The sequence below is a fragment of the Petaurus breviceps genome, unplaced genomic scaffold, assembly GCF_028583685.1.
Source record: "Petaurus breviceps papuanus isolate PSGF00001 unplaced genomic scaffold, PetGlider_PUasm1.0 91133, whole genome shotgun sequence".
NCBI lineage: Eukaryota > Metazoa > Chordata > Mammalia > Diprotodontia > Petauridae > Petaurus > Petaurus breviceps.
In genome coordinates this window covers 98,338,211-98,364,484 of record NW_027187419.1, presented here as the reverse complement: position 1 = coordinate 98,364,484, position 26,274 = coordinate 98,338,211, and the positions used below count along the sequence as shown (strand labels likewise).

Genomic DNA, 26,274 nt, shown 5'->3' with positions numbered 1-26,274 from the left:
CATACTTTCAAAATTTGCATCATAAGGCAGTAATCATCAAAAACATTCAGTACTGATTAAAAAGTATATTGATCAATGAAAGAGACTAGAAAAACAAAAATCAGAAACAAATCAACTGAATAATCCACTGTCTGATGAACTCAATAATATAAATTACCTGATGAAGAACTCAATATTTGACAAGAATTGCTTATAAAACTGGAAAGGTGTCTGAAAGAAATTAAGCTTAAACCAATATCTTACAAATATCCCACAATAAACTCAAAATGGATGTATGACCTAAATGCTAAAGGTTATGTCACACACTCATAAAAAACACTGGGGCCAATCAGGTCAAGTACCCAGATCAATTACAGCAGGGTGAATTACAAACCAAATAGGGAATAGAAGTGGTCACAAAAGATAAAATAGATTATGTTTGCTTACATGTAACTGAAAAACTTTATCATGAGCAAAAATAATGTAATTAGGATTAAAAAGGAAGCAATGTATTGGAAAACAATCTTTGTATCAATTTTCTCTGATATAACATATATATATACTCTGATATAATAACAATAGTAATAATAGCTAGCATTTATAAAGAGTTTAAAGTTGTAGCACGCTTTACAAATGTTATCTCATTTTATCCTCACATCAACTCTGGGAGGCAGATGCTATTGTTATTCCCATTTTACAGATGACATAACTGAAGCAGACAGCAGTCAAGTGACTTATCCAGGATCACACAGCTAGTAAGCATTGAACCCAGGTCTTCCAAGTCCAGCACTTTATACACTGTACCACCTAGCTACCTCTGTATATAGAAGGTATATTGGCAAACAACAGAAAAACATAATATAAAACCAAAAGCCATTCCCCAATGAATAAGTGGTCACAAAATAAGAAAAAGTTAGCAAAATAAGAATTGCCAACTATTAATCACTATTTGAAAGAATATTCTAAACTACTAATAATAAGAGAAACACAAATCACAAATGAGAGGTTTTATCTCACACCCAGCAAACGGGCCACTGGGAATACTCAGTGTTGGAGGGCTTTTGTAATAACACACATCAATGTACCACTGGTAGAATGATACACTGAAACAACCCATCTAGAAAGTAATTTGAAATTATACTGAAAAATGTCAATAAATACTAAATAAATAGTAAAATGTCAATAAATACCTTTTGAATTAGTGTTCTTACCTATGGGCTTAAATTCCAAGGTGGTCAATGATTTAAAAAAAAAAAAAGAGCCATATGAACACTAAAATACACAAGGAATATTTTTTTTTTGTAGTAGCAAAGAACTGGAAACAAAGTAGATGCTCATTGACTAGAAAAAAGCTATACACGTCATGGTGCATAAATATATGCCACTTTACGAAGAGCATCCTCACGTGAGAAGACCTCAGACCATGGATGAACTAGCCACCTTGAACCTTTCATCTGAGTAGCATGTGTCTCCTGGGGAAAAGCTGCTAAAAGCCAGTCTGGCCATCTTCCAACTGACCCAAAGCAGTCTTTTTCATCTGTTGCCAACCCAATCTCCCAACTGGCATGTGGAGAACCTCCAGTGCAAAGAAAACCTTCTCTTTGAATTGAGGACTCCCATCTCCTGTTGCACCTGTCCTCTGAGGATAGTGTCACTACACTTCTCCATTCAATGATAAACACTGTCACACTTGGTCATACTCTTCATATCCCAGTGATACTGAACTCCTGTAAATCATCATTCCAAACCCCCCTCCACACTTCCACCTGATGCTTCATTCCCATCCCCTTCTTACTCCAAAGTTTCGTCCTAACTCCACCCAGCCCTTCCACTGTACCCTCTGGAATGCCCATTCCATGGGTAACAAATTTCCCATCTTAAATCTTTTTCTTCTCCCACTCCTTCCATCTACCAGTTCTTACTGAAACCTGGCTTTCCCTTGATGACACAGCCTCCCCAACTACCCTTTCCAGTACAGTCTACACTTTCATTCACTCTTCTCAGCTCATTGGTCAAGTATGGGGAATTGGAATACTCCTTGCTCCCTAATGCCACTGACAGGTTTCCCCCCTTCCTCCATCATTCGGTAATATCTCCTCCTTTGAGGGTTCATGCAATTCATATCTATCACTCAATTAAAATCCTGGTAGCTATTGTCTACTCCCCTTCCTTCATCAATGAGTTCAATATTTGGATCATGATTTTTCTCTCCTCCTCAACTCCTGCCCTCCTACTAAGGGACTTCAACAGAAAGAGTGATTCTCCCTCAAATATCATAACCACTCAGTTCCTCAACCTACTCACTTCCCATGAGCTACTCCTCCACCCTACCTCAGTCACACATAAATATGGTCTTACCATTCATCCAGCCATCATCTACAAATGTACCACCTTCATATTCAAGAATTCTGAAATCTCCTTATCTAACCATAATCTAGTAGCTTCTCACCTCTCCCTCTGCTTTCCCTTACATAATTTTACTTTTCATCCACACTATAACCTCCAATCCCCTGATCCCTCAATTCCCTCCCAGGCCATCTCTCCTGCATTAACCACTCTTGTCTTTTCCCCACCTTGACTCCTCAGTGAAACAATTCAAATCTACACCATCCTCTTCTCTTGAATCCCTAGACCCCTCAACATATTGCTTATTACACCCAGACAAGCTTCAGCCTTACATCACTCCCACCATTCACTGTCCTCCTGCCTATATACATACATCCATTTGGAAGAAGGTGGAGGAAATCACAAAACCATTCTGACTGAGTGCACTATAAATTTACGTTACAGAACCTCAACTGGGCCCTAATTGCTGCTAAGCAATCCTACTATACCTCCCTTATCAATTCACTATCTCAGTTTCCACAATGGCTCTTCCAAACCTTTTCTTCTCTCCTCAAACCTCCTATGACTCCCCCTTTTCCCACTCTCAGTCAAGAATTTTGCCTCATATTTTATAGGGGAAAAAATGAGGCCATTTGCTGTGAACTCCCTCTACTCCCCTTTTCTTCCCCTCCTTTCACTGAGGTGCCTTCTGTTACTTTCTTCTTCTTAAACCCCATTCTCAAATGATGAAATGATCTTATTCCTTACCAAGGCTGATCTCTCCACCTGCTCAAGTGATCCTATTCCATCCCATCTCCTCCAATAGATTGGCTTCTCTGTCATTTGCACTCTTTCACTTATTTTTCCTCTATCTTTTTCTACTGGCTCATCTCCTATTGCCTACAAATATGCTCATATCTCCCCTATCCTATACCCTCAATTCATCCTTCCACCCCTGCTATCATCCTGCTGTCCTTTGTAGCTAAACTCCTTGAAAAAGCTATCTACAATAGGTTCCTCCACTTTCTCTCCTCTCACGCTCTTCTTCACCCCTTACAATCTGGCTTTTGACCTTATAATTTTACTGACATTGCTCTCTCTAAAGTTACTAATTATCTCTTAGTTGCCAAATCCAATAGATTTTTCTCATTCCTCATTCTCCTTGACCTCTCTGCAGGCTCTGACACTGCCAATCACTCTCTCCAATTTGATATTCTCTTGTCTCTAGGTTTTCAAGACATGAATCTCTCCTGGTTTCCCTCCTACCTATCTGACCGCTCCCTATCTGACCACTCCTCTGTCTCCTTTGCTAGATCCTCCTCTAGAACATGTTCTTCTAACCATAGGTGTCCAGCAGGATTCCTGGGTCCTCTTCTTCTCTCCCTCTATACTACTTGGTGATCTCATCAGTTCCCACAGGCTTAACTGCCATCTCTAAGCTGATGTTTCTCAAATCTGACCTTTGCTGCCACAATCTCACTGCTTACCTCCAATCTGGCATTTCCAACTGCCTTTCAGACATCTTGAACTGGATGTCCAGTAGACATCTTAAACTCAACATGTCAAAACAGAACTCACTATCTTTCCCCCTTAAGCTCTGCCCAACTCTCACCTTCCCTATTAAAGAGCAGTCTTTCAGTCCCTCAGGCTCACAACCCAGGAGTCATCCTGGAATTCCTCACTATCTATCACCTCCTATATCCCAGCTGCTGCCAAGGCCCGTCAATTTCGCCATTATACCATCTTCCAAATATACCCCATCCTCTCCTCTGAAAATCCCACCATTTTAGTCCAGGTCCTCCTCACCTCACACTTGGATTACTGCAATAGCCTGCTGGTGGGTTTACCTGAGTCAAGTCTCTCCCCACCTAATCCATCTTTAATTTAGCCACTAAAGTGATTTACTAAAACACCAGTCTGCTTATGTTACCTCAATAAATTCCAGTGGGTTCCAACTACCTCCAGGGAAAAAAGCAAAATGCAGTGTTTAGCATTCAAAGCTCTTCATAACTTAGTCCCCTTCTACCTTTCCAGTCTGACTCTTAAACCTTATGACCTAAAACTTCCATGAAAAAAGACACTCCATCTCTCTCAGCTCTGGGCATTGTCTCTGGCTGTCTCTCATGCCTGGAATATTTTCCTTCCTCCACTCTGGCTACTGACCTTCCTGGCTTCCTTTAAATTCCAACTAAAATCTTACCCCATAAGACCAAGGGGCCACTGGGTTGCCTAAAAGGGAAAACAAGCCAAACCAACTCTGGTCAGAAGTGAAGCAGGTCCAAGCCTTTGTGCCAAGCAGCCGTGGAGTCAGGCTCAAGAGTGTTTACTACACTTCCAACCTGAACAAGTTAGGGAGTGGGAGATAGGAAGGAAGACAAAACCAATAAACATCTATTAAGTGCCTACTATGTGCCAGCCCTGTGGCTAAGCACTGGAGATACAAAGAAAGGCAAAAGACAGTCCCTACAATGAAGGCGCTCATAGTCTAACAGGGGAGACAACATGCAAACACATGCGCACAGGATGCTGGGAAAATCAACCGAGCAAAGCACTAGAATTCGGAGGTACTAGGAAATACTTCTTAAAAGAAGCCAGGAAGCAGAGATATTACTGGATCACAAAGTACATGAGAAGAATAAGATGTAAAAAGATTTGAGGGGCAGGGAGGTTATAAAAGGCTTCGAAAAGAAAACAGAGAATTTTATATTTGATCTCAGAGGTGATAAGGAACCCCCGGAATTTACTGGGAGGGTGATATGGCTAAATCTGAGCTTTCAGGAAGATGAACAGATCTGGTGACAAACTAGATGTGGAAGGTGAGAGATACTAAGGCGTCAAGGTTGAAACACAGGTTGTAAGCCTGGGTGACTGAGAGAAAGCTGGTACCCTTGACATTAACAAGGAAGTTTAGAAGAGGAGAGGGTATAAATGAATTCAGTTTTGGGCATGTTGAGTTAAAAGATATCTGGGGGTGGGTGAGTGGCTAGGTGGCACAGTGAATAGAGCACCAGCCCTGGAGTCAGGAGGACCTAAGTTCAAATCTGGCCTCAGATACTTAACACTTACTAGCCATGTGACCTTGGACAAGTCACTTAACCCCAACTGCCCTCCAAAAAGAAAAAAAATATCTAGGGATATTCGGTTTAAGATGTCCAATAGGCAGCTGAAGATGTGAAACTTGAGGTCAACAAAGAGGTTAGAGCTAGAAAAATAGATCTGAGAATCATCAGCGTAGGATAATAACTGAAGATAAAAATTGATAATCTCATCAGTTCTATGACAGTTAATGAGATCACCAAGTGAAATAGTATAGAAGAAAAAAAAGAAGGTCCAAGACAGCGCCTTATGGGATACCTACCATTAGAGGCATGACCTGGATAAAGATGAAGGCAAAGGAGCAGTCAAACTGGTAGGAAGAGAGTAGTGTCATGAAAACCTAAAGAAAAGAGAGTATCAAGAAGAGGGCATAGGTAGTATCAAAGGCTACAGAAAACTCAAAAAGGATGAGGATTAAGAAAAGACCACTAGATCTGGCAATTAAAAGGTAACTGGCAACTTTGGAGAGAGCTGTTTCAGTTAAATTATAAAGTCAGAAGCCAGACTGTAGAGAGTTTAAAAAATAAGAAGAAGAAAGAAAGTAAAGGCACTTATTGTAGAGGACCATCTCAAGAAGTTTAGTTACATAAGGGAGGACAACAGAAAATAATAGCAGGAGAGGATAGATGTGTCAAGTCATATGTTTTCTATGGATGGGGGAGACATGAACATATTTGTAGGCAGTAGAAAAACAGGTAGTATACAGGGAGAGGTTGAAAATAAGTAAGAGAATGGGGATGATAGAGGAAGCAATCTACTGGAGAAGACATGGTGGCATGAGATCATTTGTGCATGTTGAGGAAGATGGACCTTGGTAAGGAGAAAGAGCACCTAATTAGGAAAGACAAGGATGAGGGAAAATACAGTGGCAGAAGACATCTGAAGGATAGGAGATGAGAAAAAGGTGAGAAAAGGGCAGTCTCAGCAAGTAGCTTCAATTTTTTTCAGTAAAATATAAGCCAAGGCTTTCAGTTGAAAGGATAGGAGGGTTAAAGGCATGGGACATTTAGAAAAATATGTGTGGTGAGTGGATAGTAAACTATTAGATAGGACGTGTAAAAGGATTGCCCTGCCATAGTAAGGTACAGTTGAGGTTAAGTAACATAAATTTGTAGTGAACCCAGTTCAATATAATTACATTATTCTCTCTAGCTTTGTTCAGTAGCACATGTGTAATAATGAAGTCAACTGGCTGTCAGTGATCCAAGGTGAGAACATGGCAGGGCAAGACTGGCATACGTTGAGGAAGAAACAGAATCAAGAAAAGAAATGGTTATATAATTGAAGTGGTTCAACCAAGGGATCAAAATGAAAAAGGGAAGAGAAGAAAAGCTACTGAAGACATGATGGCCTGTGAAAGAACTGAGGCTCAAGGGATTGGAGGATTTGGTGAGACCTAAAAACGGGATTTAGGGTTGTGAGGGAGCAGTAGAATGCCAACAAGCTCTCATCAGATGACAGAGACAGATAGTAAGACAAGCAGACATAGAAGAGAGGGGGATAGAAGAAGAGAGGAAGGGGAAGAAGGAAGGAATAAATGGGAAGGGGAGGGGGGGAACAAAATATGTGACAAAGAATACCTATAAAATTATAAAAAAAATTCAAAATTAAAAAAAATGACATATAGATTTTTAGAGATACTATCTTAACTATCAATCAACAAGCATTTATTAAACTCCCACTATGTGCTAGGTAATGTGCTAGACAAAATGAAACAGTCATTAACCCTCAAAAAGCTTACATTCTATTTTATATACAATATACTTCACACAGCTCAAAACTTGGCACAACCAATAAAATTTACTTTTCATGTGATTCAGAGAGAAATGGGAGGGGGAGGGGTAGCAAAACTATATATAAGTGTATTCCTTATCTGTACCAATCACAACTTCCTCTCAAATTTCAACTGGCAATTCCTTAAGAAGCAAAGCACTATGTGTAACTGCATCATAAAAGCTGTAATAAGTTTATATGATGATCTGACCTTTAGAATCTAGCAAAAAAACTAACCATGAGTATATGTATGTATATGTGTATACTACTCCAGATAGATGAGCCCTATATTACTGAGATATCTGACTAAATACCATAATGATTGAATATCATATGACTGAATACCCTGGATTATGTGTACAAGGAGAACGATCAGGGGAAAGGAAATTCCCTTCCTCTACACTGTAATTTCCAAATTACCAATTACCTAGGCTAAAGGAACATGAAAAGAAAAATCTTAGCTTAGCTGATTTTTAGAGTATTGTTTTGAGGATTTAGGAAGGAGTATGAGTTTATATGCACACACATACACATACTATATACTACAAACATATATACATGTGTGCACATATGTGTATATACATATGCTTATTTACATACACCCATAACAAAAGTGAAATATGTACAATGTTTGTGTTTACACAATAAAATATGTACACACATACAACTATTTACATATACCCGGTCATATGTGACACAAATATACACGTGTTTGTGTGCATATATGTGTGTAGATAATACACATATACACACATACTTAGGAAGGGGTGTTTTATTTATTTAGATGTATGTGTGACGGGGGCGGCTAGGTGGCACAGTGAATAGAGCACGAGCCCTGAAGTCAGGAAGACCTGAGTACAAATCTGACATCAGACACTTAACACACTTATTAGCCATATGAATTTGGGCAAGTCACTTAATCCCAACTGCCCTCCAAAAAAGAAAAAAAAAAGATGCATGTGTATATATACATATAGGGATGTTTTATTTACATTATATATAATAAATGTACTTAGTATTACAAAATACTAAAGCTTATTTATATGCAGCTAAAGAATGTAAATTATGGGGGGGGGGGGCGGAGTCAAGATGGCAGGACCTCTCTGCGGCTCCAGCTTCCACCTTCCCCAATCCATGTAAAAAGGGGACTCTAAACAAACTTTGGAACTGCAGAACCCACAAAATGACACAGAGAAGCTAACCTCCAGCTGAGGACAGCCCAGCAGGCCAGCAGGAATCAGCCAGCACAGTGCTCTGGGGAGTGACTCCAGATCAGCAGCAGCTGTGGCCGTTTCCAGATTTATCAACACATAGATGCGAAGGACAAAGTGAGAGGTCAGTGTAGTCTGGACTTTGGGACCCAGTAAGTGGGGGTGAGTGGCTTTTGCTCCCGGGGCGAGAAGCCGCTGAGACCCTGGGACAGCCAGCCAGCATCATGTGGCAGCTTCAGCTCCTGGCCTGCAGAGTGTAGGGGGACCAAGCACCAGTCTGAGGGGTAATCACTCTTGCTTTAACCTGCTTGGATCTGGATTGCAGTCTAGGGTGGAGGTCCTGGGGCGTGTATCCAACTTGCCAGAGTGTGTGGATACCTCAGAGAGGGCACCCATCTAATACCTCCAGCATCTGAGAAAACCCCAGCATTTGGGACAACCAACCTGTCTGGTGGCAGAGTCCTACTGTGGCAAAAAGCCCAGGGGTCAAGTGACTGAGGGGCGACATGACCAGGCAAAGGAAACAAAGCAGACAGAAGATTCCAACCTTAGACTTTTTGGGAGGACAAAAAGGATCAAACCATGGAACAGGAGGAAGACAGTGAAGTCAGAACTCCTGCACCAAAAGCTTCAAAGGAAAATACAAGCTGGTTATAGGCCATAGAGAACCTTAAGAAGCAGATAAGAGAAGTGGAGGAAAAATTGGAAAGAGAAATGAGAACAATGCAAGAAAATTATGAAATGAGAGTCAACAGCCTGACTGAGGAAAATACTACTTTAAAAAATAGACTGACTCAAATGGCAAAAGAGGCTTAAAAAGGCAATGAGGAGAAGAATGCCTTAAAAAGCCGAATTTGCCAGATGGAAAAAGAATCTCAAAAGCTCCATGAGGAGAATCATTGCTTCAGAATTAGACTGGAGCAAATGGAAGCTAATGACTTTATGAGAAATCAAGATGCTGTTAAACAGATCCAAACAAATGAAAGAATAGAAGGCAATGTGAAATATCTCGTGAGAAAAATCACTGACATGGAATATAGATCCAGGAGAGATAATTTAAAAATTATTGGACTACCTGAAAGCCATGATCAAAATAAGAACCTAGAAATAATCCTCCAGGAAGTTCTCAAAGAAAACTGCCCTGATGTTTTAGAACCAGAGGGCAAAATAGAGGTTGAAAGAATCCACCGATCACCTCCTGAAAAAGATCCCAAAAAGAAAACTCCTAGGAATATTATAGCCAGGTTCCGGAATTCCCAGATTAAGGAGAAGATTACAAGCAGCCAGGAAGAAACAATATGAATTATTGTGGAAACACAATCAGGATAACCCAGGATCTGGCAGCTTCTACACTGAGGGATCAAAGGGCTTGGAATATGATATTCCGGAGGTCAAAGGAGCTGGGATTAAAACCAAGAGTCACCTACCCAGCAAAACTGAGTATCATGTTTCAGGGGGAAATATGGTCATTCAGTGGAATAGAGGACTTTCAAGCATTCTTGCTGAAAAAACCAGAGTTGAACAGAAAATTTGACATTCAGATACAAGAAGCAAGAGAAGCATGAGGAGGTAAACAGGGAAAAGAAATCATAAGGAACTTTTCAAAGTTGAACTATTAATATTCCTACATGGAAAAACAATAATTGTAACTTATGAAACTTTTCTCAGTAGTTTAAGAGAATAGAAATATATATATATGAGGGTATATGGGCATATGAATACATATGTGAATGTGTGTATATATGTTTACAGGTATACATAGATAGAGGGCACAGGACCAATTTAACAGGAAGGGATGATACTTAAAAGGTGAAATTAAGAGGTGAGAGAGGAATATAATGAGAGGAGATGGGGAGAGACAGAATGGGGTAAACAATCTCATTTAGAAGAGGCAAGGGAAAATGGTTACAGTGGAGGGGAAGAATAGGAAGGCAAAAGGGAATGGGTCAACCTTATTCCCATTGAATTTGACTTGAAGAGGGAATGAAATACACACTAAATAGGGTATGTCACCCTCTAGGAGAGTAGGGAGGAAAGGAATGAGAGGTGGGGATGATGGAAGGGAGGGCAGGCTGGGGGGGAGGGAAGTTGGAAGCATGCACGTTTGAAAAGGGATGGGATCAAAGTAGAGAATAGAACAAGTGGAAGGTGGGATAGGAGGGAGGGAAATACAGTCAGTCTTTTACAATATATCTACTATGTTATTGTTTTGCATTAGCCACACATGTACAACCCATTCTTAACTGCTTATCTTCCCAGTAAGAGTGGGTGACAAGGGAGGAAGGGAATGAATCTGGAATTCAAAGTTTTAAAATCAAATATTCAAATATATATACTATTATTAATGCTATTTTACATGTAATTAGGAAATAAGATATACAGGCACTGGGGCGAAGAGATCCACTGGAAACGTCGAAAGGGTTATGGGAGAAAATGTGGGGGATAGCAGATTGGAGGAGGGGATATCCTGTGGGATTGCTATTTTGGGGCGGTGGGTAGGGGGAGAAACGGGGAGAAAATTTGTAATTCAAAATCTGGCGGAAATGAATGATGTAAATCAGAAGTTAATGAAACATTTGGAAAAATAAGAATGTAAATTATGTCATATATGACAATCCTTTCTACATTAAGATCATGAATATCCTTCATTTAATGGTTGTAGATACCCAGCTGAAGTTCAACTTTTTTTTAATAACTGCTTCTTTGTCTCAACATTGGGGAACAGAATTTCTCCTAAAAATGAAATAAGCAACCTTTTTGTTTGTCACCATGGACTCCAACCACCTACTACTTCACAACAATCAATGGTCCTAACAAAGGATTTCCAGAGTGACAACCATGAATTTTGAAAGAACCTACCTTGTATGATACTGTAGTAGTAATCAGAATGAGGGAGAGATGGAGAGAAGAGAGAAAAGGAAAAGAGAAGTAGAATAGGACATAATATTTCAAATTCCATAATATTAGGGGGGAAAAATCCTACAAAGTCACTAAATTGTACTTTTTCATTAACAATAGAAAAAAATACAAGCCTGAAGAAAAGGGACAAAAATTCAACAGCAAAACTTTTTAAAGTTTTGTTATAGAAGTTGAGTTAGAAATGCTTCTTTCTAGTTATCTTCCCTGTTTGCTTATAAGTTCATTATATTTGCTTAAGTATTATTGTGACAGCTCCCTTTAAAAGCTTCAGGCTAAGAACATAATAATCTCTGTATTGCAAATATAAGATACACTCTTACCAATCTTTGTATATGAAATGTTGACAAGTTCAACAAAAATCAAGGAGGAATAAAGCCAAGCATAGACTTTTGATCACTATGTAAAACTTCAAGTGGACTAGAGTGTGATTTTTAGCTATAGAAAAAAACTCTTCCTTTATCATTTCATTAGCCCATCAGATTAAGCAAATTGTAGTAGAGGTAACTATGTATAAACACATAAATACACTGTACAGCTCTTTGGAAAAGTTTCTAATTTTTTAGCAATCTAAGAATAAATTTCTAAAACAGTAATATCCCACCACTTAAATATTGCTATGCATTGTGATGCATTTATTTAGTGCTTACTATATGTCAAGCACTAAGTATACAAGGAAAAGCAAAAACATTATCCATGCTTACAAGATGCTCACATTCTAATGTCAACGTGTAATTAACTATGGTACATACATACTCTGGAAGATAATCTTAAAGTGAGGGAACTGAGGAGGAGGAAGAGGCAGACAAGACTTGTAAAAAAAAAAAGAAAAAGCCTTCTACAGAAGATGACAATATGAACCGAGTCTTGAAGGTATCCAGGGAAGGCAGGAATCAAAGGCAAAGCAGAATATTTATACACAGGTGACAACCAATGCAAATACATACTAAGTTGAGAGATGAACATGAGATACAATGAACAAGTCAGTCAGTATAGCTGGATCTTGGAGTTCATGAAGGGGAGTTAAGTATAAGAAAACAGGAAAGAGAAGAAGGAAATTCAAGGAGTTATGAAGGAATTTAAATGCCAAAAGGAAGATCATATATTTGATTTTGGAGGCAATAGGGAAAAGCTTGAGTTTAATAAGTAGGAGGGTGACATGGTAGCACCTGTATTTTGGCAAGATCACTTTGATAGTTGAATGGAGGATGGACTGAAGTGTGGAAAAACTTGAGGCAGGAATAGTCCAGATGAGCGGTAATGAGATCTCAAATAGGGTATGTGAGTAGAAAAAGGGAGTATATATTACAGATGTTGCAAAAACAAAAATGACAAGATCTGACAACAGATTGTATATACAGGGTGAATAAAAGTGAAGATTGGAAGATGATACCAACTGTTGGGAACCTTGGTAACAGGAAAAGATGGTGGTGTCCTTAACAATAAAAAGAAAACTGAGAAGATGGACAGGATTTGGGAAAAGATAATGGACATTCTGAGTTTGAAATGCCTATGAGACAAGCAATCAAAATATCACTAGGGTTAGATATATAGATCCCAGAAACATTTGTACTGAGATAATAATAAAAAGCTTGCTGATAAAAAGAATACAAAATAAATCTAAAAGTGTTCATTTTAAAAGAGAAACAAAAAATAAATAAGTATACATATACATATACATAGAAGCTATGCATTATGGCACAGATTGACAGATTCCATGTCAGAAAGCAACTGGGGAAGCACATAACACCCACTCACTATGTGTCAGGCACTATGCTAAGTATTATCTTATTATTAAATAGTCTCCTTTGATCCTCTCAACAAACTTATGGATGAGGAGCTATTATTATTCTCATTTTACAGGTAAAGGAACTGAAACAAATAGTTAAGGGATTTACCTGGGGTCACATAGCTAGTATTTGAGGCCAGATGTGAACTGGCTCTAAGACAAACCCCAAATAAATCAAGGAACAAGGAATTTATTATAATTAAAATGGAAAGGCCAACCCAAAGGCCAATGCTGTGCTTTTTTAAGCAACTGATTCTTACTGTTCTCTAGCATTTATGTGAGTTTAGTAAAGGGTATATTAATCTGAAGGAAAGTTCATACCTGGACAAAAATGTTTTGAGTAACTGTTTTTAAAGTTAAATAAGATTATTATTATTGATTTTGGAAACTTTACACTTAATAGAACAGACTATAACTTTTTCTTATCCAAGAAAAGTGATTAAGGTCACCAAAACTAGCATAGTCATATAAGAACTTTATAATTAAATTTTAAAAATTTTATTTAGTTTTTGTTACATTTTATGTTCTGAACCTTCTTCCTATCACCCTCCTTCCCCACCATTTAACACAGATACACACACACATACACATACATATACACACGTGTAAAACCATACTATGCATATTTCTATTTATCAGTTCTTTCTCTGGAGGTGGATGGCATCTTCCTTCATAGGTCCTTTGTAGTTGATGTATTTATAATAGTCAGAATAACTTACTCATCCACAGATATTCTTCCACCAATATTTCTTGTTATTATATAAAACATTCTCTTGTTTCTGCTCATTTCACTCTTTATTATTTTATGCAAGTCTTTCCAAGTTTTTCTAAAATCAATCTGCTCATCATTTTTTACAGTACAATAGTATTCCATCACAATCATATACCACAATTTATTTAGCCATTCCCCAACTGATGGGCATTCCCTCAATTTCTAACTACTTGGTGCCACAAAGAGAGTTGCTATGAATATTTTAGAACATATAGGTTCTTTTCCTTTTTCCCTGATCACCTTGGAAAACAGATCTAATAATGGTATTGCTGAGTCAATGGGTAAACACAGTTTTATAATTCTTTGGGCATAATTTCAGATTTTTCTCCAAAATGTTTGGATCAGTTCACAGTTCCACCAAGAGTGTATTAGTTTCTCAATTTTTCCACATTCTCTCCAACACCTTTCATTTTCCTCTTCTGTCATTTTGGCCAATCTGATAGATGTGAGATATGTTAAAGTTGTTTTAATGTGCATTTCTCTAATCAATAATGATGAAGAGATTTTTTTCACATGAATATAGATAGCATTGATTTCTTCACTGAAAAACAGCCTATTCATATCCTTTGACCATTAGGAAACAATATTCTTACAAATTTGACATTATATATGTATGTATATATATATATATATTACATATATATGTATATGTAATTTTTATTCAAGACTTTTATTCAAGAAAATGTCTACAAAATTTTTTCCCCAATTTTCTGCTTTCCTCTAATCTTGGCTACATTGGTTTTATTTGTACAAAACTTTTCAATTTAGTATAACTGAAATTATTCATTTTAAGTCTCACAATGTTCTTTCTCTCTTATTTATTCATAAATTTTTCCCCTATCCCATAAGTCTGATAGGTAATATGTTCTATTTTACTTATATCTCCATACATATATATATACCATGTTCTAATTTACTTATATCTCCCTTTGTATCTAGGTCATGTATCAATACTGACCTTACCATGGTAAATGGTATAAAATATTGATCTTATATTATATACTGATTAAGTATATTATATATTTTATAAGCATATTGTATTATTCTATATTATATATGATATAATATATAGTATATAGTAATATTATATATATATAAAATATTGATTTCTTCCCATTTTCCCAACAATTTTTACCAAGTAGTGAATTCTTATCCAAAAGCATTTTAAATCTTTACATGTGTCAAACACAAGTTTGTATCATCATTTACTACTGTATTTTATATGTCTACTCTGTTCCACTGATCTACCTGTGTATTTCTTTTTTTTTTTTAAAGCAATTGGGGTTAAGTAACTTGCTCAAGGTTACATGGCCAGTTATTTCTGGGTGTGGTACTGAGTATCTGAGCCCGGATTTGATCCAGGTCATCCCGACACTGGAGCCAGTGCTCTTACTCACTGAGCCACCTGGCCGCACCTAAGCAATTGGGGTTAAGTAACTTGCTCAAGGTTACACGGCCAGGTGTTTCTGGGTGGGTGCTAAGTGTCTGAGCCCGGGATTCGATCTCCAGGTCTTCTCAACACTGGAGCCGGTGCTCTTACTCGCTGTGCTACCTGGCCGCCCCCTGTGTATTTCTTTAGCTAGTATGAGATAATTTTGATAATTACCACTTGATAATACAGTTTAAGACATGGCACTGATAAACATTCTGCTTTTACATTTTTTTCATTAATTCCTTTGATATACTTTACCTTTTGTTCTTCTAAATGAATTTTGCCATTATTTTGTCTACCTCAATAAAATAATTTTTTGATAGTTTAGTTGGGATGGCATTGACTTAAGTAGATTATTTTAGATAAAATTTTCATTTTCATTAAACTGGCTACCTACCCATGAATAATCAATATTTCTCCAGTCACTTAAATATAACTTTATTTGTATGAAAAGTATTTTAAAAATTATCTTCACATAGTTCCTGGATTTATCTTGGCAGATATACTCCCAGGTATTTTATGCAATCTACAATTTTGTTGGGGTTTGGTTTGTTTGTTTGTTTTTTGGGAGGGGGAAGGCAGGGCAGTTGGGGTTAAGTGACTTGCCCAAGGTCACACGGCTAGTAAGTGTTAAGCGTCTGAGGCTGGATTTGAACTCAGGTCCTCCTGACTCCAGAGCCTGTGCTCTAGTCACTGTGCCACCTAGCCACCCCTACAGTTATTTTTAAATGGGGTATCTCTTACTATCTCTTCTTGCAGTGTCTTGTTGACAATATGTAGAAATTTTGATGATTTATGTAGATTTGTTTTATATCCTGCTACTTTGCTAAAATTGTTTCAATTAACACTTTAGTTGACTCTCTAGGATTTTTCAAATATACCATCATATTGTCTGCAAAAAGAAATAGTTTTGTTACTTCACTGACCATTCTGATTCCTTTCATTATTTTTTTCTTTTCTTACTGCTATTGCTAGCATTTCTAATACAATACTGAATAATACTGGTGATAATGGGCATCATTTTTCACTCCTGATCTTATTGGGAAGGTTTCTAGCTTATCCCCATTACAAATAATGCTTGCTGATGGTTTGAAGTAGATGCTTATTATTTTAAGGAAAAATTCACTCATAAATATGCTTTCAAGTATTTTTAATAGGAATGAGTTTTGTATTTTCTCAAAAGCTTTTTTCTGCATCTACTGATATAATCATGGGATTTTTTTTTGTTATTGATATAATCAATTATGTTAATAGTTTTCCTTATGTTAAACTATCCCCGCATTCCTGATATAAATCTCACATGGTCACAAAGTACAATTTTTGTGATATATTGTTGTAGTCCTTTAGTATTTTTTTTTGAGGCAGAGTTAAATGACTTGCCCAGGGTCACACATCTGTTATCTGAGGCTGGATTTTAATTCTGGTCCTCCTGACTCCAAGAAGGTGCTCTATTCACTCAGCCACCTAGCTGCTCCCTTACTTAGTATTTTTATTTAGGATTTTTGCATCCATATTCATTAGTGAAATTGGTCTGGAATTTTCTTTCTCTGCTTTTGTTCTTCTAGGTTTAGGTATTAGCACTTGTTTCATAAAAAGAACTTGAAAGGACTCTTTCTTTATCTATTATCTCATATAATTTATTTAACACTGGAATTAGTTGATCTTTAAATATTTGGTGGAATTCACTTGTAAATCCATCATGTCGAGATGCTTTTTTCTTAGGAAGCTCATTTTTGGCCTGTTCAATTTTTTGTTCTATAACAGGTTGTTTATATATTCTACATCCTCTTCTGTTAATCTAGGAAGTTTATATTTTTGTACAAGTATTCTTCCATTTCACTTAAGTTGTTAAATTTGTTAACAGATCACTGGGCAAAATACCTCCTAATAATTGCTTTGATTTTGTCATCATTAGTGATATAATCACCCTTTTCATTTTTGATACTGGTGATTTTGTTTTCTTCTTTTTTATATATTAATCAAAGGTTTACCTATTTTAGTGGGGTGGGGAAGGGTCCAATAAAACCAATTCCTGGTTTTATTTATTAATTCAATGCTTTTCTTACATTCAATTTTATTACTCTAACCTTTAACTATTTAGGATTTACAGTTTGGCAAAATTGGGGATTTTTTATTTATTCTTTTTCTAGTTCTGAGAAGAATAGGTTGAAGTGCCCCACTATTTTTTTTATTTTATTTAATATTTTATTTTCCCCCAGTTACATGCAAAAGCAATTTTTAACATTTGTTTTTAAAACTGAGTTCTAAATCTCTCCCTTCTTCCCTCCCCCTGACCCCCAATTGAGAAGGCAAGCAATTCAATATAGGTTGTAAATGTGTAGTCATGCAAGACATTTTCATAACAGTCATGTTATGAAAGAAAAAAGAGGAAAAAAACCTCAAGAAAAATAAATAAAGTTTAAAAAAGAATACTTCAATCTGTATTCTGACACCATCAGTTCTTTCACTGGGAATGGACAGCATTTTTCATATTAAGGCCTTCAGAGTTGTCTTGGATCATTGTATTGCTGAGAATAGCTAATTTATTCACAGTTGATCATCTTACAATACTGCTGTTACTTTGTATACACTACATTTCACTTTGCATCAGCCCATGCAAATCTTTCCAAATTTTTCTGAAAGCATCCTGCTCATCATTTCTTTTAGTGCAATAGTATTTCTTTTAATGCAACTATCATAATTACAAAACAACTTGTTCAGCTATTGCCCCAATTGATGTATATCCCCTCAGTTTCTATTTCTTTGCCCCCAGAAAAGAGCTGCTATAAATATTTTTTTACATATAGGTCCTTTTCCTTTTTGTTTTTTTAATCTCTTTTGGCATACAGACCTAGTAATTCTATAGCTAGGTCAAAGGGTATGTACAGTTTTATAGTCCTTTGCACATAGCTACAAATTGCTCTACAGAATGGTTGAATCAGTTCACAACTCCACCAACAATGCATTAATGTCTCCTTTCCCCCACATCCCCTCCAACATTTGTCATTTACCTTTTTTGTCCTATTAGCGAATTTAATAGGTATGAGGCAGTACTTCAGAACTGTATTAAATTGCATTTCTCCAATCAATAATGAGTTAGAGTATTTTTATATGTCTAGAGATAGCTTTGATTACTTCTTCTAAAAACTGATCATATCTTTTGGTCACTTATCAATTGAGGAACGGCTCTTATTTTTATGAATTTAACTCAGTTCTCTATGTTTGAGAAATGAGGCCTTTATCAAAGAAACTTGATTCAAAATTTTTTTTCACAATTACTATTGCTAACTCTATTTCCCTCCATCCTAAAAGTTGCCCACTATTGTAGTTTTGGTACCTATTTCTACCTGTACTTCATTTAGTTTTCCTTTAAAAATTTGGATGCTATAACATTTGGTATATATAGGTTTAGTATTGATATTACTTCATTATCCATGATATCTTTTATCATAATGTACTTTTCCTATTTATCTCTTTAAATTAAATCTATTTTAGCTTTAACTTTGTCTTAGATCATGATTGGTACCCCTGCTTTTTTAATATGAGATGGAGATTAACAAATTCTACTCCTTTATTTTTATTCTATATGTATCTCTCATTTTATTTTTATTTTTTTGCCTTTTTTGGAGGGCAGTTGGAGTTAAGTGTCTTGCCCAAAGTCACACAGCTAGTAAGTGTGTCAAGTGTCTGAGGCCAGATTTGAACTCAGGTCCTTCTGACTCCAGGTGGGTGCTCTATTCACTGTGCCACCTAGCTGTCCCTGTATCTCTCATTTTAAAATATGTTTCTTGTAAATAACATATTGTTGGATTCTGATTTTTAATCCATTTTTCTACCAGTTTCCATTTTTGGGGTGAGTTCATCCCATTCACATTCAAGGTTATAAATACTAACTGTGTATTGTATTTTTTCCTCACTTTTTATCCTTCTCTCCCTCTCTTTTAACCCTATACCTCTCCTCAGATATCTAATTTACTTGGACCACTGTCTCCCTAATCCACACACCTTCTAAGAATCCCTCACTTATCCTCTCCCCTTGCTTTCCTATTTATTAATCAACCCACCCTCCTAAAAGTCCCTCCCTAATCCTCTCCCTTTACTCTATTTCTTGATATGCACACCCTTCTAAAAGTCCCTCCCTTATCCTATCCCCTCACCCTCCTATTTGTCACTAAGTTAAGACCTGCTACATGTATATGCTATTCCTTCTTTAACCCTGTTCTGATGAAAATAAGCTTCTAGCACTGTTAGTCCTCTACTTCCTCCTTCCTCCAGTAACAGATCTTCCATTCACGCCTCATTTGTATAAGGTAATTGCTCCATTCTACCTCTCCCTACTAAACTTTATTTTCTTGGATCATCCTATCATCCTCAGCTCAACCCCGACCCTTGTAATTGTATGCTATTTCAAATTACCCTAATAATGATAATATTCTTAAGAGTTACAGATAGCATTTTTCCACATAAGAACTAAACAGTTTGACCTTATTAAATCCCTTATAATTGGTCTTTCACATTTACCTTTTTATATTTCTCCTGATTCATACAGGTCAAATTTTCCATTCAGTTGTGATCCTTTCCTCACAAATAATTGAAAGTCCTTTAATTCATTTAATATCCATTTTTTTCCATGTAGGATTATGTTCAGTTTCACTGGGTAAACTGGTCATTCTTGGTTGCAAACCCAGCTACTTTCCTCTTCAGAATATCATGTTCCATGACCTTCAGTCTTTTTTTTTCTTTATCAATTTATTTACTTTGAGTTTACAATATTCAGTTCCCTGATTCTTTGAGTTTCAAATCTTCTCCCCCGCCCTTCCCTCTCCCCCCCCACCCTCCGCATACAATCGGGTATAGGATCTGCAGATACTTTCACATTAGACATTGGTCAGGTTGAAAAGGATTGTAACAGATGGAATGAAAAATGGGAAAGAGGAATGTTGGGGGCCAGGAAGTAATGGTATATGGGCTAGTGCCTGCTTGCTTGATGTATGACCTTAAAAGGTAATGAATAGAGCTGTGGAAGATGATTGGCTATATGTACCTATAAATTGCTCTGATACGGAAGTCAGATCTCTTTGTCGCGATGTAGCTGAGCCTGAATAAACAACTCCTGCAAACCTCGGGTGCTCTGTCTGGTAATTCCTCCTAGGAGGCCGGTGACGACCGAAGACTTACTATGGGTAAGTGAGAGGACGGGATATCAATAGCCCCCCACAGAGGAAAACAAACCAAACAAGAAAGAGAAAGAGAGCAGGTAATTTGCTTCAATCTGCATTCAAACTCTGTTTTTCTGGCTTTTTCTCTGAATGTAGACATCTTTCTCCATCATGAGCTTTTTGGAGTTTACTTGTAGCCCTGCATTTCTGAGAAGAGTCCGGTCTATCAAAGTTGGTCATCACACATACATTGTATCTGTAATTGTGTACAAATTTTTCCTGATTCTGCTCTTCTCACTCAGCATCAATTCATATAAGCCTCTCCAGGTGGATATGAAGTCCATCTGCTCTTTGTTTCTTATGGCGCAATAATATGCCATTACATTCATATTCCATAACTTGTTTAGCCATTCCCCAATTGATGGGCATCCCCTTAATTTCCAATTCTTTGCCACCACAAAAAGCTGCTATAAACATTTTTGTACATATGGGTCTTCCTCCTGCTTCTGTGATCTCTTTGGGATATGACCCTAGAAGTAGTATTGCTGGGTCAAAGAATATGAAATTACTTATAGCCCTCTGGGCATAGTTCCAGACTGCTCTTCAGAATTGTTGGATCAGTTCACAACTCCACCAGCAATGTATTAGTGTTCCAATTTTTCCACATCCTCTCCTGCATTTATCATTTTCCTGTTTTGTCATCTTAGCCAATCTGACCGGTGAGATATGGTACCTCAGAGTTGTTTTGATCTGCATTTCTCTAATCAATAGTGATTTAGAGCATTTTTTCATATGCTTATAGATATCTTTAATTTCTTCCTCTGAGAACTATATGTTCATATCCTTTGACCATTTATCAATTGGGAAATGACTGACCTTCAGTCTTTTAATGTAGAAGCTACTAAAATCTTGTATTACCCTAATGCTAGTTCCACAGCATTTAAATTGTTTCTTTCTAATTGCTTGTTATATTTTCTCCTTGACCTCGGAGCTTTGAAACTTAGCCATAATGTTCCTGTGAGTTTTCATCTTGGGATCTATTTCAAGTAGTGATTGGTGGCTTTTTTCAATTTCTATTTTACCCTTTCATTCTAAAACTTCAAGGCCATTTTCCTTAATAATTTCTTGAAGTATAGTGTCTAAACTCTTTTTTGATCATAACTTTCAGGTAGTTCAACACTTCTAATATGGTCTCTCTTCAATCAAGGTCAGCTGTTTTTCTAATGAGATGTTTCACATTCTCTTCTATTTTTTCATTCTTTTGATTTTGTTTCATTATTTCTTGGTGTCTTATGAAGTCATTACCTTCCCCTTACCTAATTCTAATTTTTAAGGAGCTATTTTTTTCCATAAGATTTTGGACCTCTTTTTCAAATTGGTTGATTTTTTTCTCATAATATTCTTTATTTTCTTGCATTGCTCTTTTTTTTTCCTAATTTTTCCTCGACCACTCTTTTTGGTTTGTAAAATCGTTTTTACGCTCTCCCAAGAATTCTTTTCGGGCTCATGATCACTTTACATTTTTTCTTTGAAGCAGAAATAGTAGCTGTTTTGACTTCTTTATCTTCTTCTAAGTTTGAACCCACGTCTTCTCTATCACTACAGCAGCTATCTATGGTCAGGTCCTTTCTCTTTTACTTACTCATTTTTTTAAATGGTTTATTTCTTGGCTTTTAACTTTATGTTAGAGTCAGGCTCTAGTCCTGAAGTGTATCCCAGGGATAATGTCTCAAGCTTCAGGTTATACATGCTGTTGTTTTCTAAGCTCTATCTCAGGACCTGACCTTGGGTACTCTTCTCCTCTGCTAAGCCATGACCAGGGTCCCCAGGAAAGCTGTCACACCAATACCCTTACTCCTTGAGATCTGCCCCCTCAGTACAACCCTCAGCTTCCCCCTCTACCATGGAACCAAAACCAGGGATCTTCTTCTCCTGCAAGTGAACAGCAGGGCCTCACCCCTCTGTAACCATATCCATCAACATGTATTTGCTCTGCCTTTCCTACAGCCATAGCCTAGGACAATCCACATCTGGTTAGTGCACTTGGGACCCACATCAACACAAGTGATGATAGAGTAATAATAAATATTCTAATAAATAACAAATGTCCTAAATAATAATCCTAAATAATAATAATAATAATCCTAAGTAATCCTAAAAAATAATAAATATCCAAATAAATCACTGTTTCTTGCTCTATAGCACAACTCTTCAACATTCCCCTGATCAGCCATCTAACCCCCACACACTGTCAGTAGGGCAAAAGTTTCTGAAATTGAGGTTACTGTCTATGAAGCTGCCCCCCAGAGCTTGTTTGCTAAATAGGGGTATCTGCCATGAGGTATCTGCACTTCAAGCAGGCCAGCCCGCCACCCTGGGAGATCAGGTCTTTCTTAATGTCCTCCCAAGTTGTTTTACACTGGACAACTGTTTTACCTCAACTTTTAATTATTTCTGTCCCTCTAAAGTTCATTTTGAGACATCATTTTAAATTATTTGTTGGGGAATTTGGGAGACCCAAGTAATTTTCTGTTTTATTCTGCATTTTCCCAGAATTCTATATAATTAAATTTTATTTGTTAAAAAGTATTTATAATAGCCTATTATAGAGAGACAATTTGTAGCTTTAACTAAAACTAGAATACTCGAATCTTGGGGTTTGGAAAGCTTTTCACCTGATTAAACATAGGGTAGTAACAATATAGTAATGATTTCATACATGACATTGTCTTCCACCTCTAGGTCTTTGCACAGAAAGTATTTAAAAATACATTCTCTCCTGACCTTGCCTCTAAGAATCCATGTGATCTTCTTTAATGGCCTTTTAACATACTAAGATCCTCAGTTATTAACGCTATGTATTGAAATTACTTTGTACTATTTTGCACACACTTTGTATTTAGTTATCTGCTTAAATTTTATGCCCCCTCAGTAGAATGTGAGCTCTTTGTAGTGATTCAAAGCCAAAAATTATGTTGTTATGCTCAAGAAGTCTAACTGATATCACTCTCTCAAGAAATGTCAATTATAAAATTCAACTAGAAATGCTTCTTTTAGTACTATTCCCAATTTGCCTTTAAATTCCTAACTCTAAATAACTATGTTACTTAACAATTATGCTTTACTTGAGCTAAAATCAGTCAGGAATAGCTGGAGAATCTACCTTAAAACATATGAACTGGGAGCAGTTTTATAACTGTTTCCATATTTTATTGGCACCTTATTTTCAAATTGTCAAGTCAAATTTTCCTAAAGCTAAAGAGTAACCTCTTGTTGAGTGACAGCAATGCAAGGTATCAGTTTTGTTTCAGGATGCTAGCATAAATTAAATATTAAAATACATCAAAAAATAATTAAAGTCTTAAAATATTTTACTACTTTATACACTAAACATGAAAGACATTGAATTCAATCCTAAAAATAAATGATTCAGCTGTAAAATGTGTCTTTTTGATGATAAACTTTTATCTCCAAGACTAGTGCAAAGAACAGTACTCTTTCTCATTTCTGCATGAATCCAGACTAAAAGCAACACATAAACAAATGCATTTCATCATTTACCTACAAAGAGGAATAATTGTATGACCAAAGATATACCATGTAGCATAAAACAGCACTTCAAGTATTTCCCGAACATGAAGCAGGACCACTGAGCTGTAAGGTTTTCTAATTGAAATTCATCTAAGAATTTATTCCAAGTCAGGTGATTCAAAGAATATCCAAAAGCAATAGATTCAGATTTTCCTTATGGATGTGGAGAATTCTAGTATGCTTGAGTGAGGATATCCTAATAAATCACTGTTTCTTGCTCTATAGGTCTGGGAGCAAAACACAATCTTTGCCAGAAATTCCTAAAATCTGAATTCCTAAAACTGAGAACAAGTCATAATCTAAACCTCTGAACTAAAACTAGATCAGAGGCTGTCAACTGGTAGCCTATGCAAAGAACAGCATTTAGTGTTACTAGTCTACTTTATGCCATAATTCTAATTTTCCTCTTCTCTTCTCTCTCTTTGAGAAGCATTTGTATCAAATGAAGGAAATAAGGGAGGAAGAGGAAATTGACCAGGTCTCTTCATTTTTAAAAGTCAGAGAAAGTTAATTCCAACTGCTGCAATGAGTGGCCCTAATTTAGTCCTCCAGGGACAACTGAAAACATGATTGAGTCTAAATGGTAGGAAAAAAACATGTTTAAAAAGCTATCATACCTATAATTTAGGAAAGTTAAGTTGTGATTTACTGGTAGCCTTCCAAGAACTTGAAAGACTCTAGACTTTCCTAAACTAAAAATTAAGCATTTTAAACCTTATAAACATTTCATCAAAAATATTAATTTTTATTCTAAATAAAGTATTACATAAAAATCAAACAGACCAAAGGAAAACCTTTTCAGGTCAAAAATAGTTATGTGAAGAATATAAATGAATGTTCAATAGTGAATATTTTGTTTGTTGTTTTTACAGATTATACCACTGTGAATTATGAGACTATAAAGTATTCCTCTCATACAATTTAAATTGGTTGGGCTTTTTGGCACTAAGTGCTCCTATTGACTAAATAGTCTTAGGAGTTTTTATGCAAGACAAAAACAGAACCAAAAAACATAAAAAGAAAATGAAATCATCACTTTATAAATACCTTTGACACTGCTGCTTAATTTTACCCTCTTGCGCTTGCCCACACCTTGGCTACCATCCTGGTCCTCCTAGAAAAAAAATTTAGCAGTGAATAAATACTAGCACATGCACTTTTACTTTTCACAATTTTACTGTCAACAAATACTTCGTTAATGCTGCAACTTTTTAATAAATTATTTTTATATAGTTACTAACCTATTCTGTGCTTCTTCTGAAGAGTATTAAGGAAAGAGCAAAAGTCTAAGAAATAAACTATCCTAACCTAGTAGATATAACAAATGCACCAAGAATTTAAAAGAACAAGAGATGTGAAAATGGAAAAAAAACTACAGAAGAGATAGAATGGAAAGAATGAGAATAGGGTTCTTCTTGAAGAGAAGGATATTAATAGAAAAAAAGGCTTTGTTGATACATAAAATACTTATATAGATTCAATTACAATGTGTTCTTTAAAGAAATAAAGAACAATTTAAATAGGCGGAAGAAATGTTCAGTGCTCATGGCTGCACTGTGCCAATATAACAAAAACAACATTTCCAAAGTTAATTTACAAGATCTTTTACAGAACCTGACAGAATAATAATGAAATCCATCTGAACGAACAAAAGATCTTGAAAATGAAGGGAAATAATGAAACAAGAGATCTAGAATACAGGTAAGGAACCTGGGGCCTCAAGGCCAAAAGTGGCCTTTTAGGTCCTTGGGTGCAGCCTTTTGATTGAGTCCAAGTTTTACAGAATAAATCCTTGTATTAGGGGGATCTGCTCTGTGAAGTTTAGATTCAGTCAAAGGGCCACACCTGAAGACCTAGAAAATCACATGTGACCTTGAGGCCACAGGTTCCCCACCCCTGTTCTAGAATATAAAGGAAATAAGGAAAAAAGGTAGGGATGAAGGGAAAATAGCACTTCCAGCAGGAACCAAAAACACTTGGTACTTATTAAAAATAGGAAAAAAATCAATGGAACAGAAAATTTTAAGGGAAAATTTTAAAACAATGGAACTCAATAACAAAGTATGCAATAAACTGAAAACATAAATTACTTAGGAAAGAGCTCTTCATTTAATAAAAACCTATTGGAAAAACTAGAGCGCAGTTTGGCATAAATTAGGTTTAAACCAACATCTTATGCCATGTACCACAATAAACTGAAAAATATGTAACCTTAATAATAAAGATCATAC

General features: G+C 36.4%; 1 protein-coding gene across 3 annotated transcripts in view; it reads right to left on the bottom strand.

The window, feature by feature from the left end:
• Positions 1-26,274, bottom strand: part of UBR3 (ubiquitin protein ligase E3 component n-recognin 3) — a 330,855-nt gene that overhangs the window by 226,306 nt on the left and 78,275 nt on the right. For all 3 annotated transcript variants that reach the window (XM_069080034.1, XM_069080036.1, XM_069080035.1), the window contains exon 6: positions 25,091-25,157. In XM_069080034.1, coding sequence (XP_068936135.1) covers positions 25,091-25,157 — 67 coding nt within the window. The remainder of the gene's footprint in view (positions 1-25,090; positions 25,158-26,274) is intronic.